The 16,645-nt window shown below is 46.2% G+C and overlaps 1 protein-coding gene across 1 annotated transcript; it reads right to left on the bottom strand.

Moving 5' to 3' along the window:
• Positions 1-12,204: 12,204 nt before the first annotated feature.
• On the bottom strand, positions 12,205-14,521 carry Ctag2l1 (cancer/testis antigen 2 like 1). The gene is made up of 3 exons (XM_087601094.1): positions 13,926-14,521; positions 13,472-13,600; positions 12,205-13,300 (listed from the first exon to the last, which is right to left on the bottom strand). Exons 1-3 carry the CDS (start codon positions 14,276-14,278, stop codon positions 13,156-13,158), a joined length of 627 nt encoding a protein of 208 aa, XP_087457220.1. The 5' UTR covers positions 14,279-14,521; the 3' UTR covers positions 12,205-13,155.
• Positions 14,522-16,645: the final 2,124 nt, after the last annotated feature.

Raw genomic sequence — 16,645 nt, 5'->3', positions numbered from 1 at the left:
GCAGCCCGGAAGTGCGTAGAGGGTGGGGCCCGCACGTGCGCCGGGACGCTCTCCCGCGCTCCTCCGGGCCCCCCACACAGCCACCGCTCCGCTTAGCGGAGCTATGGAGAAGCGATCGTTGCGGCGGGTTGGAGTGGGTGGGCATAGCCTTCGCTCTCCCCCATCAGCCTTCGCTCGCCCCCATCAGCGTGGAGCGGGTGGGCGTGGCCTGCGCTGTCCTCCCTCAGACTGGAGCAGGTGGGCATGGCCTTCGCTGCCCGCCATCAGCGTGGGGCGGGTGGGCGTGTCCTGCGCTGTCCGCCTTCAGCGGGTGGGCGTGGCCTGCGCTGTCCCCCCCCCCCCTCGGCCTGGAGCAGGTGGCCGTGGCCTTCTCTGGCCCCATAGCGTGAGTGGGTGGGCGTGGCCTGCGATGTCTCCCATCACCCCTGAGCGGGTGGGCGTGGCCTGCGCTACCAGCCATCAGCCTTGAGCGGGTGGGCGTGGCCTGTGCTGTCCCCCATCTGCAAGTAGCGGGTGGGCGGGGCCTGCGCTGTCCTCCCTCTGTGTAGAGCGGGTGGGCGGGGCCTGTACAGTCTCCCTTAAGTGTAGGGAGTGGGCGTGGTCTGGGCTGTTCCTCTTTGGCGCCAACGCTCCTGGGCGTGGCCTTCAGGGCCCTAAAGTGTAGTGCGGGTGGGCGTGGCCCGCAGTGTCCTAAAGAGGGTGAGTTGGTCTTGGAGCAGGTGGGCGTGCCCCAGGCTGTCCGTCTTGCGCGTCACCCTCAGTCTAAAGCTTTGCCAAGGCCTAGGGAGGGTAGGCGTGGCCTACAACCAGTGGGCGTGGCCTGCTCGACCTGTCATCGATGGTAGGCGTAGCCTGTGCCTTCTGTTGGCTTGGTCTGCGCTGTCCATCTTCAGTGTCACCCGCTGTCTAAACCATTGTCTGGGCTTAGGGAGTGTGGGCGTGGCCTAGAGAGGGTGGGCGTGGTCGGTACTGTCTATGGGCGTGGCCCGCGCTGTCGGTCTTCAGCGTCACCAGCTGTCTAAACCGGTGCCCGCCTTAATGGACACCGACCTTTCCCTCCGCCCGCCGCGACGTCCGTTCCCGTTGAAAATAGTTTCTCTCTCTTACCCGACGCGGACGTCGTGGCCGGCAACGGTCCGCGCGGAGGGCGGCCGCCTCTGTGAAGAACGCGAGGAGGGAGCGGGGCCCTAAGATGCCTCCCGCTCTTCTATACGTTTACGGGAAACCGAGTCACGGACGCCGTGTGTGCGGTGTGCAAATGAGTCGTAAGGGGCTGGGGAGTGTGTGTCGTGTTTTCCCCGACCTGTGTGCAGTGCTCATCTCCCATATGTGTATATACGTGTGTCTATATTTCTATATATGTATATATAGCATATATTATATATTCTATTATATATGTATATGTACACTACAGTGGAGCTTCCATTTCTACCTGATCGGTGATCCCCATTTCCTTAGAACGGACTCTATGCCCAAGCTATCATATTGTGTGTGTGTGTGTGTATACATGGCATATATAGTAACTTGCATGTTTCATATTTATATATATACACACATACATACACTGTATGTATTTATATAAATATATATACATACATATACATATTGTATATATATAGTATATATCATAACTTGTATGTTTCATATATATACACACACATGTACAATACAATATGTATTTATATAAATACATATACATATATACATATATATCTGTATGAGAGATAACCATTGAACACAGGTTGGGGAAAATACGACACACACTCACCAGGCCCCTTATGCCAATGCACACGTATGTACATCTCACACACACACACAGACACACACACATAGACACACACACACACACATCACACATGCATGTACATCACACACACACGCATATACACACACATGCCCATGCACACTCATGCAACACACACACACATACTTGCAGTAAAAAATAGACTCAAGATGTTTTACAGACAGACAGACAGACACAGATACATGCGTGTGCACACATATGCATTTATTAACAGTCCTGATTAAAGAAGTCATGAGTGTGAGCAGGAGTTTCAGGGCAGGAGATGAAGGGGTCATCACGTGTTCTTTTAAAAATTATAAATAATAGTGGGATCCCATCTTAAAAACACAAATCTGGGCTGGAGAGATGGCTCAGTGGTTAAGAGCACCCGACTGCTCTTCCAGAGATCATGAGTTCAATTCCCAGCAACCACATGGTGGCTCACAACCATCTGTAAAGAGATCCAATGCCCTCTTCTGGTGTGTCTGAAGACAGCTACAGTGTACTTATATATAATAAATAAATAAATCTTTAAAAAAAACACAAATCTGAAATAAAAATAATATAAAATATACATATAAAGTGTAAAATAAATTTTTTATATATGTAAATTTTTTGTGCTCCTGAGACAGGGCTTCACTGTGTAGCCCAGGCTGTCCTAGAACTCAGAGATTCTCTCACCTCTGCCTCCTGGGTCCCAGGATTAAAGATGTAAAGGAAGCCGCACCACACCTGGCTGCTTTGTGATTCTTTAAGATAATCAATGGATGATAATTGATTATTAATTATTAATTGATAATGATTTAATCGAATGAAATAAAAATTAAAAATAAAAAAATAAATAAAAATAAAAGTCGAGGTCAGTGTCCGTGCACGTGTACAAGTTAATGTGTGATAAGAAGCAGATCAGAAGATGAAGTTATAAGGAGAAACGGATGAATAAATATTTTTCACACTCACAGACACTCACACTCACACACATATATATTACATTACAGTTCAGGAGCAAAGCCACAAAATATATATATATGATGTGTGTGTGTGTGTGTGTGTGTGTGTGTGTGTGTTTGATGATCTCAGCGCCATGTTGTATTTTACACGTAACCTGATGTTTCCTTCTCATTCATCAAACACCGTCTGGTTTGTAGATTTCTGTGGCCTACGATTCCTCCAAAAACTCATTGGACCCAAAAACTCATTCCAAATAAAAGAGCCGTTCAGTGCACTGGGCTCTCGCCAGTTCAAGGCACTTAGAATTCATGGTCAGGACTGCGCCATCGACGTCACTTATGTTCACATTTATTTATTTTATTTATTTTTTACTCCTTAGTTTTTTTCCACATTTGCACGATCGGGTTTATTTACAATTTTTCGGGGAAGGAGATGGACTCGTATAGTTTTTACACATGAAATGTATAAATTCTATACGTCCCTGAAGCATGTGACTGCCAGGCGTGTTATAGCGAAGAGGCAATGCTTCATATCTCTCTCCTTCTGTCAACCCGTTACTCAAGTCCACATATACCATGATGTACGTCACTCAATGTATAAATTCTATAAGTCCCTGAAGCAAGCACATGACTGCTGGGCAGGCTATAGCACCCTCCCCCCAAAAAAAGTAAAAATGCAAAAGAAAATTCCAAATCACGCTGTTCAGGGACGAATAGAATTTATAAATTTGGATTAAAAAAACTCAAAGGGAAGAATCAACTGGAAGGGGGGAAAGAAAATAATATAAAGAGAGGAAAATAAGGAAATTGATACAAGACGTCAGCAGAACGATGAGCCTGCTGGGAAACGTGAAAAAATATATAAATATATACATATGTATATTTTATTTATTGTATATTTATATATTTTATTTATTTATATATCATTTATTATATACATATTCAAGAAAACTATATATATTAAAAAATATATATGCAAAGTCCTTAAGTATCTCAACCTCTGTCCAAGTTTATTTCCTCATTGTCTTGGGACAACAAAAGAATGAATGAAATAAAATTAAAAAAAATAGAAAATAAATAAAATAAAATAAAAATAAGTAAATAAGATAAAATAAAAAGTAATAAAAAATAGATAAAAAATAAAATAAACCAAAAATAAAATAAAATAAATAAAATAAAAAAATAAGTAGAAAAATAAAATAAAATAAAAATAAATAAAAAATAAAAAAATAAAAAATATAAATTCTCCTCTCGCAGAAGCAGATCCCTCGCTGTCCCAGTTCAGCACAGAGCGGGTGGGCGTGGCCCCTACTGTCTGTGGGCGTGGCCTGCACTGTCCGTCTTCAGCGCCATCCCCTGTACAAACCCTTTTGGCGGCCTAGGGAGGGTGGGCGTGGCCTAGGGAGGGTGGGCGTGGCCTAGAAAGGGTGGGCGTTGCCCGCACTGTCAGTCTTCATCGTCTTCAAGGGACACCTGCATGTTTTCCCGCTCGCTGTAACGTCCGTCTTCCTTCTCTCTCCTCCTCAGTTCCGGTTTGAGGTCGCGTCCGGTCGGACGTGACGGGGGCCGCGGCGGCCTCATCTCGGGTTCCGGCTTCCTGCAGAGAGGATGAAGGGTCCTGATCTAGAGTCAGGGAAACTGTGGTGTCCGGAATATGCGTGTATACAAAGTCTTGTTATAGTGTTATATATTAATATATATTGAAACAATATAAATTTGTATAATGTATTGGTCATATTGTTAAATGTTTATTAGCATATATTAAAATAATATAAATATGTAACATATTATTATACTTATATATTAATATAAATATACATATACATGTTATTGTTATATATTAATATATTGAAATAATATAAATATACAGTGTACATTATTATATTTATACTAATATATATTAAAATAATATAAATATATAATATGTCTATCATTACATTATTATATATTTTATATTAAAATGATATAAATATGCATCATATATCTACTGTCATATTATTACATATTAATATATATATAAAATAATAGGGGTTGGGGATTTAGCTCAGTGGTAGAGCGCTTGCCTAGGAAGCGCAAGGCCCTGGGTTCGGTCCCCAGCTCCGGAAAAAAAGAACCAAAAAAAAAAAAAAATCTCATGCTTTCTTTGCTTATCATTCTTTGGGGCTGGGGATTTAGCTCAGTGGTAGAGCGCTTACCTAGGAAGCGCAAGGCCCTGGGTTCGGTCCCCAGCTCGGAAAAAAAAGAACCAAAAATAATAATAATAATACAAACATGTGTAATATACCATTATTATATTTTCATGTACTAATATATATTAAAATAACATAAATGTATATGACATATGTATTATATTAATATATATGTATAATATATGTTAATGTAAGTATATATCATTAGTATGATATATGCTGATATATGTTACAATATAAATACATATTTTATTATTATTTTATTATATGTATTAATATGTGTATTAAGAAGCGGCTGAGTGTGTGAAGAAGACCTCTGGTTCTTTTTTTTTTTTTTTCTTTTTTTCTTTTTCGGAGCTGGGGACCGAACCCAGGGCCTTGCGCTTCCTAGGCAAGCGCTCTACCACTGAGCTAAATCCCCAACCCTGAAGAAGACCTCTGGATCCAGCAATCAGTGTGTGTGCATGTGTGAGAGTGAGTGTGAATGATTGTCTGAGTGTGACTGTGAGTGTGTGTGTGAGTATGAGTGTGTGTGAGTGTCAGAGTGTGTCTGAGTGCAACTGTAAGTGTGAGTGTGACAGTGAGTGTGAGAGTGAGTGTGAGTGTCTGAGTATGAGTGTCTGAGTGCAAGTGTGAGTGTGTGTGAGAATGTGAGTGTCTGAGTGAGTGTGACTGTGAGAGAGTGAGTGTGAGTGTGTGTGACTGCGAGTGAATGTGAGTGTCGGATTGTGAGAGCAAGTATGAGTGCGAGTGTCTCAGTGTGAAACTGCGAGTGCGAGTGTGAGTGTGAGTGCATCTGATCTGATCCTTGACACTTTTCATTCTTATATTTAAGCACCTGATTAAAAACTTGCTGATCCATATTTTGCAGGAAAAGAAATGAAAATATAAATGAAATGTTTAGAATGAGAATGTATAGAAGAGCCGCTTCAATGCACTGGGCTCTCGCCAGTTAAAGGCGCTTAGAATTCACGGCCGGGACTGCACCATTCCATGTTTATGTTTATTTATTTTGTTTATATTTACTCATTTCTTTTTTTCCCACATTTGCACAATCGGGTTTATTTACAATTTTTCGGGGGAGGAGATGCACTCGTATAGTTACTTGAGTCCCTATATTCCGTGACGTAGGTCATTCAATGTATAAATTCTATATGTCCCCAAAGCACGTGACTGCCGGGCAGGTTATAGCAAAACCAAACCAAAACAAAACAAAACAAAAAACAAAAACAAATCCAAAAAAAGTAAAATTGCAAAAGAAAATTCCAAGTCACGCGGTTCAGGGACGTATAGAATTTATACATTTGGATTCAAGAAACTCAAAGGGAAGAATCAACTGGAAGCGGGAGTGGGGGGAGATGAAATAAAGGGAGGAAAATGAGGAAATCGATACAAGACGTCAGCAGAGCGATGAGCCCGCAGGGAAACGTGAAAAATATATAAATATATAAATATGTATATTTTATTTATTATGTATTTATATATTTTATTTATTTCTATATCATTTATTTTATACATATTCAAGAAAACTTTATGTCTATTAAATATATATATACACATATATGTATATATATATATATATATTAAAAGTCCTAAAGTATCTCAACCTCTGTCCAAGTTTATTTCCTCAGTGTCTTGGGACAACAAGAGAATGAATGAAATAAAATAAAATAAAAATGAATAGAAAATAAATTAAATAAAATAAAAATAAGTAATATAAGATAAAATAAAAATGAATATGAATAAAATAAAAAATAATAAAAAATATATAAAAAATAAACTATACCAAATATAAATAAAATAAAATAAGTAGGAAAATAAAATAAAATAAAATAAATAATAAATAAGTAGAAAATAAAATAAAATAAAAATAAATAAAGAATTAAAAAATAAAATAAATTCTCCTCTGGCAGAAGCAGAACCCGCGCTGTCCCGGTTCAGCATGGAGCGGGTGGGCGTGGCCCGTACTGTCTGTGGGCGTGGCGTGCACTGTCCGTCTTCAGCGCCATCCCCTGTACAAACCGTTGCGGCGGACTAGGGAGGGTGGGCGTGGCCTAGGGAGGGTGGGTGTGGCCCGCACTGTCTGTGGGCGTGGCGTGCACCGTAGGTCATCCATATCACCCGCTGTCTATACCGTTGCCGCTGGCCGTTAATGGACACCGACGTGTTTTCTGCCCGCTGTAACGTCCGTCTTCCTTCTCCTCGTCAGTTCCGGTTTGAGGCCGCGTCCGATCGGCCGTGACGGGGGCCGCGGCGGCTTCGTCTCGGTTTCCTGCAGAGAGGATGAAGGGTCCTGATCTAGAGTCCAGGAAACTGCGTGTACACAAACCCTTCTTATAGTGTAATATATATGTATTAATTTATGTTAAATAATATAAATATGCAATATATGTGTTACTATATTGTTATGTATATTTGTTAATTTATTTTAAAATAATGTACATAATGTATTATTACATTGTTATATATATTTATTAATATATGCTAAAATAATATCAATACATATATTATTATATTTATATATTAAAATATATATAATATATATTATACTTATATATTAATATTTATTAAAAATATAAACACATCAAGTATATCTATTATATCATTATATTAATATATAATAAAATAATATAAACATATATGATATATCTATGATTATTACATTATATATTTATATATTAAAATGATATAAATATATACCATATATCTATTATATTGTATAGTAATATATTGAAATAAATATATAAAATATGTTCATATTATGATATATTAATATATATTACAATAATATAAATATATAATATATATTATTATATTATGCTGTATATTGTCTTATATATTAATGTTTATTAAGTTAAAATATGTTATTATTCTATTATATTAATATAGATATATTATTCTTATATTATGATATATTAATATATATCTCGTTTGCATCACTGCAGCCGCAGGACGAAGCCTCCATGCAATGGAGGAAACATTAGTTGAATCCGCGTGTCTTGTGTCTTTAGGAGGAAAAGGGACAAACAGGACTTGAACTGATATGGGGGTGACTTCCTCTCATAAAGCCACGCCCACTCCAGGTTCACCTTTGACCTTTAACACAGAGAACCCTGGGTCAGGGTCACACAACGACAAGCAGGCGGTATTGTATTCAGTTCTCAGAACCGCTTAAGATATGTGATAATGATGACAATAATGATGATGATGATAATAATATAATGTATATAATATATGTATAATAATCTAGTAATATAATAACACACATATATAATCTAATAACATATATATGTAAATATAGCAGCTGGATGGAGGAGAACCGAGTTTTCCGTTCCCTCCTGGGCTTCATGTGATGTCACAGAAAAAGCAAAATACACATTTGTTCACGCGTTGGTTAATTACGTGTTATATATGGAAATACTCTTAAATATCGTCTGTGAAGAGTGTATAGGTGAGTCGGAAAAATGGGTTTACACTTAGTGCCGACTACATTTGGGAGAGAAAGGTGCTGGGATGGCTCTGGGCAGACTCGGATCCAATAATGTAGGACGTGCCCTGCTAATTCTATATGTTCTCTTTACGGTGCCATTAGTTCTATACATTTTTCTGTGCCATTAATTATAGTGGAACAATTTACATTTGTTAAGTTCCTACCCCGTTAATTCTATACATTCTTTCTCTGCCGTTAATAACGGCCTAGATCAGTTAACTTAGGTTCAGTTCGTATCCTGTTGTATAAATCTGTATTTTCCATATTATTTATCATACACGGAAGCGCGGGAGGCGGGGCAGGGGGGTGGGGAAGGGACCGTTGGAGTCCTCAGTTCTTAGCTCTTGGTGGTTGACTGGTAGTCTTTGGCAGCCGTTGGCGGCAGTTGGCCAGGCACCATAATTTCTAGTGCAGTCTGGTTCACACATAACAAGAGACAAAACCGTAATTCTAAAATGTGCCAAGTGGGGAAAAATGTATTCTGTTTAGAATATACCTTTTTGGGGAAAAAAGATACACACGTTTTGTCGTCGTATGTCTGCCATCTGGGGTCCGGGCCAAGCAGAAGATAGGAAGAAAGAAAGATAAGAAGAAAGGAAGGAAGGAGGAAAGAAGGAAAATAGAAAGAAAGAAAAGAAGGAAGGAAAGAAGGAATTAAGGAAAGAAGAAAGGAAGATAGAAAGAAATAAAGGAAGGAAAGAAGGCAGGCAGGAAGCAAGATAGAAAGGAAGGAAGGAAGAAATAGAAAGAAAGGGAGGAAGGAAAGAAGGAAGGAAGATAGAAAGAAAAGAAGGAAGATAGAAAGAATGAAAAGAAGGAAGGAAGGAAAGAAGGAATTAAGGAAAGAAGAAGATGGAAAGAAAGATAGAAAAGGAAGGAATGAAAGAAGGAAGGCAGGCAGGAAGCAAGATAGAAAGAAAGGAAGGAAGGAGGAAAGAAAATAGAAAGGAAGAAAGGAAGAAAGGAAGGAAAGAAGATAGAGGAAGGAAGAAAGAAACAGAAAGGAAGAAGATAGGAAGAAGGAAAGGAAGACAAGAAGAAAGGAAGGAAGGAACAAACAAATAGAAAGGAAGGCAGGAATAAACAAATATAAGAAGGAAGGTAGGAAGAAAAAGGAAGGAAGGGAGAAAGAAAAGAAAGAAAAGAAGGAGGGAGGGAAGGGAGGAAGAAACAAAGAAACAGAAAAGGAGGAAGAAAGGAAGATAGAAAGAGGAAGGAAGAAACAGAAAGGAAAAGGGAAGGAAGATAGGAAGAAAGAAAGAAGAAAAAAGGAAGAAAGGAAGAAACAAACATAGAAAGGAAGGAAGGGAGGAAGAAACAAAGAAACAGAAAAGGAGGAAGGAAGGAAGGAGGAAAGAAAAGAAACAGAAAAGGAGGGAAGGAAGGAAGGAAGGAAGGAAGGAAGGAAGGAAGGAAACTACAAAGTTAATAGGAGCTGAATGATTCCCAACATTTGCACATGGAAAGAGTCACGTTTTCTTGAGCAGTGGAGCTGCAGGGACACTGTAAAATGCCTGCAGAAGTAATTAGCCGCGATCTTATGAGGAGGCTTCGTCAAAGGGCTCGTCTGTGTCAGCTTTTCAAGCCAAGAATGGTCTGACGGAGAGAAGGTGGTGCCGGTGGCGAGGTCGATGTCCTGTCGCCTCCCTGGAAGGAAAGTTGCCCTTTCTGAATTCCGCCGAGCCGGTACCCCAAATGGTCCCAAATGGTCGCACCGAGAGCCGAGCCGTGATCTTCTGACAAGAGACGGCACAGAAATTTTACTCACCGCGAGGAGATCCTCGCTTAAGCTTCAGAGCCACCGAACTTTCAGCCGATCATCCTCAGCCCATCCGATCTCTATCGGAACAGGCACGCTCTTCTGTACCGGTCACCCAATTGCTGAATCCTGTCCCATATTCTGGACGCTCGATGAAACTGCTATTGCAGGAAAATCTCATCCTCGGTGCCTTCATCCGGTTCTTTTTATTCTTTCAATAGCGATCATCGGCTATTTTGGACAGTAGCAGTAAGAGCCCCCTTTACAATCTCTCTATTAAATTCTCATACGGAAAGAGTCCTCAGTGCCCGCAACGCGCACGCAGGTCGCGACCCTTTCCCGGATCACCCACGGAGTCAAAAGGGGCTCCTCACTAGGCCACATTAACCGCCACCATGAGGTCACGCCTGCCTGGGGAAGAACGGGGAGCTTCCTTGTAGAAGAGGGCATTCCCAGACCAAAGGGCCGATTTTGGTGGAGAAGGTGACCGGAACCGTCTGTCAGTGTCTTAACATCTCAGACAAGACCCGTCCGCAAGGCACTCTGAATAACCCCTGGGTCATACGGTAACCCACGAATGATGCCACGCTGGGGGCTTCTGTGGTCCTCGGAATGGGGGGGGAATGCGGGTGTGACGGCTCAGAGGAAATCCATATTGAAGGGTTCCATTTGTATCAGTTTGAAAAGTGAGGCTGAATCAGCACTGGAAGCATACGTTAAATGTCCCAGCAGCATTTGCTGCATATCTTCTCCATTGCATTAAATTTCTCTCTCTCTCTCTCTCTCTCTCTCTCTCTCTCTCTCTCTCACACACACACACACACACACACACACACACACTCTCACACACACACACTCTCTACCTCGCGCACGCACGCGCGCACACAGACACGCACACACACACACCAAAGGCCAAATTTTTAGGGTTATTATTTCCTCCCATGATTCCCTGACATGCGAGCTCACAAATGTCTGCTTTAGCCTATGCTCCTGTAGTCCCTTGCACGGGGTGTCCTACGAAAGGTGACGACCCCGGGGGTCGACCTGTAGTTGTCCGGGCGCCTCCACTGTCGATACCCGGGGAAGGACAGCTCCCTCCTCGGCTGCTACTCCCGACCCCACAGGGGTCCTTATGCTGAGGCCGTCAGGAAAAACCCGGCAACCGGTGTCTTCTCGGCCATTCGCACAGACGGAACTGCCACAGCCACCCTCGAGTGCAGAACGCCCTGAGCTAGACCGCCGGGGGGGAGGGGTGGTGGTGGCTCGAGGCCTAAAACGCATCCTTGTCTTCTTCACCGTCTGCTCTCCCATCTGGGTCCATACATCAGAGCGGGGATCCCGTGGCTCCCTGGCCTTTCGGATTAGTGTGGAGCAGCAGTGGGGTAATTGTCTGTGTTTGCGAAGTGGTGCCTGCCTGTGCCCAAACAGCCTGCATGCAAGAGTCTTGCTAAACTCACTCACTGGTTCTTGTGACTCTTTGATAGGCCCCCTATGTGTGTGTGTGTGTGTGTGTACACGCGCACACGCGCGCATGTGTGTGTGTGAGAGAGAAAGGAGTCCTGCGTGATGACACTAGTTTTCCTCTCAGCACCCACCTCCAACAGAACTGCACCACTTACCCTCTCTTGACTGACTGAATTGAAAGGCTCCATCCAGCCTTTATATACGGAGCTTACTTCGTGAAGCCCACCGCTGTCTGCGCAGACGGGATCTTGGGAGGGTCGGTTCCCGCCGAGTCTCAACTCCCGCTAGGCCTTGCGGATCTAGGGACCTCTCTGAGAGCCGGACGACCTCGCCTCCCCGACTCGGCCCTCGTCCCGGGACCGTGCACAGACGGGATGTAACCGCCCTACCCGACCGAGACGGGAGCCCGAGTCCGCGCCCATCCGTCTGCGCACGAAGCCTCTTCGGGAGGAAGCAGGCGGGCGGGGCTCTCGGAGATACCGGGCGTCCACCGGAGACAGACAGATAGAGGGATTGGGGACATCCAGGACAAACCAGAGAAAGCAGCAAATGAAAAAACGGTATCAGATCCAAAAGAAGTAAAACCGTCTTTACTGACTTTCAGCCATATGTGTAGAAATCCTCGTTACTAAACATACTCTCAGTTTTCATACTACTCGAATCTCAGAACCCCTTGCTCGCTACGTGAGCACATAATTACTGTGCCACGACTCGATCTCCAAATTTTCTTTCTTTGAAAATTGATCAGATTTAGGGACTTGAGTCAACTTGCTTAAAGTTCTTGCTGCATATTATGAGGTTGTGGGTTCAATTCCCCGTTCTGAGAAAGAAGCTGGAGATGGCGTCGGTACATTTTCACATCAGTGCTAGTGAGGACAAGAAAGGAAAATTCCTATAGCCAGCTGTCCTGTGATTCCAGCCAAATTGGCAAGCTTTAATCACTGAGAGATCCTCAAACGAAACAAACGAACGAACGAACAGACAAATATACAGGCCCCAAGAGTAGACATTGCTAGTCGACATCTGGCCTCCATGTACAAGCCGTGCACGTGCGTATAAGCGTAAACACACGCATGCGTAAACACGTGACCCTTACAGAATCAACGCGTGCATACGCAGGCACCCGCATTTCCAAAATATCGTCAGTAATCTGTGTTGCGTGACCGAACTTACGTAATTTGAGTTTCCTTCCGTTTGAGAGAGTTTTCTTCCCGGACCGTCTTAAATTTCTTTGGACCACTCAACCATTCAGATCCCAGAACTTCTGCTCCGCAGAAGCACACGGATGAGAAGATCTGGAGGTCTCTGCCGTGTTAAAGTAAGATCAGATGAAAGATATTTGCCGTTTTTTATTTTGTTCCATAACACGTAAACGCCCGTTCCTTCGGCGGCCGAGAGACGATGCGACCGAGAGACCGGCGCGAGGCGTACGGCGTCGAAGGAGCGCTGAGGTCCCAGTTCGGAATGATGTTCGTTCGAGACGGGAAAGGCTTCTGACTTTTCCGGTATCCGGTGATGCGTTAGGATTCGCGACTCCTTCCTCGTCCCCGTTTGACGATGGCCACGAACTCCAGGCGCTGAATGTTTCTCATCACCAGGGAGAGCTGGTCGAGGAAACTGTTGATGGAGATGCGGAAGAGGACGGGGTCTTCGGTGGTCCACCTACTGCGATCGAGAAAGAGACCGTCGGAGAACGAGGACGGATCCGTTCGGGTCCCGCCCCGCGCCTTCCTGCTTACATTTCATCCTCCAGGGTCTCTCTCCCTTAGGGCACCGCCAGGGTGCGCACTGCCTCCCGACCCCGAGGCCATCCCCTCAGACTTTTGGGATACTGACACGGCCAGGATACTATCATTCACTGTGAACTCCTGCTGAACCATCACTTGCTGGCGACGGGCGTTGGCGACCAGGGACCTGCGGGCCATGTCCGCCTCCACCGCGGTCCGGAAAGGCACCGTCACGGAGCTGGGAGGAGGTGACGTCAAGGCGCCACCCGCCACGTACCGTACCTTTGCCCGGAGAGACCCACCGGTCCTGCCCGGCAGTGAACCTCCCTGGAACCCGAGCCCGGTCGTCACCTCCTCCTAGCTCCCGGTGGTTCCGGTCTTGTTCTAAGCTCTTCAGCCTCCCGCCTCAGGCCAGGGGTCTCCTCGTCCGGTCGTGACCGCCCACCCCGCACCTGTCCGTCCTCGCCCTGGTCAGCCGCGCACCACGCCCCGAGAGCCTTCCGTGGACGCCTTATCCTCCCTGGCTTCCCGCGGCCCCTGCCGCGGTCTCTAGGAAAGGATACAACTCCAGGAGCCGACTCCCGGTCGCCGACGCGGTGTCTCCGCTGGGTCCCGGGCCGAGCGGCGCCTGCTCGCCGTGGGCGATGACGGCGGCCTCTGCAGCCGCCGCTCCGGACCCTGCGGCACTCCCCGGGCCCGGCCCACCCAGAGCGGCCTGGCCGCTCGCGGCCGGGGTCCTAGGAGCGGCCAGCCTCCCGGAGTCCTGTGGGCAACTCCGAGGGAAGTTGCCATGGTCACCTTCAGTCGCTGAACTTCGAGAGCCAGCCTGGGCATCCGGAGCTTGAGGCCTCCGTTGGCCATCCTCGCCTTCTTCGACCCCCGCTCTCCCACCTAAGCCCTCAACGGGGTCCCGCATGACTACTCCGGCTTTCCCCTCGGCGCCCCGATCCCCATCACTGGCACGACTCCACCGCTCTCCGTTCCACTGAGAAAAGGGAGTCCTCGTGCCGGGCGTACACGTGGAACGGCACGAGAGGTCCACTGCGTATGAGCGAACGAGATCTCGCGAGGGTTGGTCCCTTTTGACCTGGCGTTCTGTCCCTACTCTGTGCGGGGCGTAGGTGTGGGGCGGGCACCTCTGAGCCAGGGAAGTACGGCTGTTTCACAAGGCTCCTTCCCGGGGCACGAGATGGGTCGTTTAGGGACTTATTCCGGAACCTTCGATGTAGGTCTCCCCCGAGCTGCCCCACCCACGGACCTTACGGATCTTAACAGACTCCAGGCTCCGGGAAGCTCGGTCCGGCGGCAGCAGGGGTGGGTGTTCGGAGGACCGGTGCGTGCTGACCGACCAGCGTTCCCGACGCCCTGACGTGTTGAGACCCCGCCGTGTTGGTTCCGACCTTCCGCTCCGCCCAGACGTCTCTGCCTCGACCCGCGACGCCCTCGCATCCGCGCCCGGGTAGGGTATCGGGCGTGCGCGCCGGCCGCTGCCTCATCGCGCGACCCCCGGATGCTGGATCGCATCGACCCCCCTGGGTTTTCCATCCGGTCGTTGCTTCGTCGAAAGAGGGAGGCCGTGAAAGAAGGAGGCGGTGAGACGTTTGTTAACTCGGAAAACGAGGCCGGGCCGCTCGACTCCACCTCGGTTCGTCGCCTGCCTATGGATCCCACCCTCTCAGCTGGGCTGCGGGCCTCGGCGGGAGGGGATGCGACGGGTTCTGCGGTGACTCAATGCGTCGGGGTCGGGTGCTGTCCGTGGGGGGCTCTCCCCTCTCAGAGACGGACAGGGCTGCGTGACAGGGGACGGCGGGGACAGGACGCAAAGCGAGCAGACGAACAGATTGACGAAGAAAGGCGGGACGGGAAATTCCCGAAGCGGAAACCTAAGGGTTCTCTGGAAAGTCGGTTGTGTCGGACGGTGTTCTGCTGGGGCGGACAGGCGAAGGAGTGTTTTCCCGAAGCGGACACGGGAGAGAGGATGTCCTGCTAAAGCAGGCGCGCGAAAGGACGCACACTGAAGGATTCTTTATTGACCACGCGCGTGTATCGGTCTGCCTCACACCGTGATGTTGAGCTCCTTCTGTCAGGACCCCACAGAGAGAAACGCGGCAGAAGACTTCCGGCGGTGTGCGGTGGCTTCTGGCCGCTCCGTCGGACTCTGGCAGAGCGATGTGGACCGACGCACACTCACATGCAGTTTTGCTAGGACAGATCCGTGTGCCGAGGCGGAGCACATAGTGAGACAAGATCTGTATCTGTAGAGGACGCACGACGTTCGGAGGGATTACGACTAGGACCCAACACACAATGAGATCTGAGACGGGCCTGCCGGTGGAGGTGGCTGCTCAACACTCCTCGGTCTCAAGTCTCCGCTTCTCCTGAGGTTTCTCATGGTCCAAACCCCTCCCGCTGACTCGCGCTGATTCCGCAGAGGCCCGAGTGACCCAGTCGGGTCGAGCCACCTCTACTGCGGTCCGAGGTCACTGAACCGGACCGCCGACGTCACCGAACCGGACCACCGATTTCCCGACGACAGAGATGGGGTCTGCTCGGAAGAACCATTTCTAAGCAGGTTCGCTTCCCCCCTTATCATAGTACCCTTTCTTTCCCTTTACCTCTGGCAGGTGTCGTGCTGGAAGGGAACTTAAAGCCTTCGAGAACCATCGTTAAACGTAGGCTTCGAAGAAATTAAAGTCACAGATTCCCAGTTTTTACAAATTAAAACACTAAGGCTTCAGTCCCTTTACAATAAGCAATCTTCTCAGTTATTTCAGGAAGTGCAATATAAGCAGCTTTTATAATGGCTGCTTTTAATCCATCAGTGGGAGAAACAGGAGGCCCTGAGACTCCGTGGCCAGGAAGCAGAGCCTGCTTAATGAGCCAATGATCTCTTCTGCCTTCATGAGAGTGTGCACACGTGCACACACGCACCATCATCGATGACGCTCTCGAAGTATTTGAAGACGACTCTGAGAAAGGTCAGTGGATTGATTGGCTCATCTACCAACTCTGAACAATTTTCGCTAAAAGTGTAAAATCTGAACTAAAAGCTCAGCATACAAATTAGACACAGGGAAACTGAGTTAGACCACGTTACATACACAGCATGGGAATAAGCCATTTAGAATAGAATTAGAAGGCTAAATACATCTCCATCGGAAAATGAGGGGAATTGTGGAAATGACAGAAGCATAGAGATTAATGACTGGAACTTTACCACAATTCTTACTTTTTAATTAAAAAAGTACTCAACTCTCAGATCCACAAAAACAATCTTTTTCCT

Source organism: Rattus norvegicus, chromosome X (assembly GCF_021556685.1).
Source record: "Rattus norvegicus strain SHRSP/BbbUtx chromosome X, alternate assembly SHRSP_T2T, whole genome shotgun sequence".
NCBI classification, from domain to species: domain Eukaryota; kingdom Metazoa; phylum Chordata; class Mammalia; order Rodentia; family Muridae; genus Rattus; species Rattus norvegicus.
Note: the sequence above shows the minus strand (reverse complement) of the source record. Positions and strands in the feature narration are given on the sequence as shown.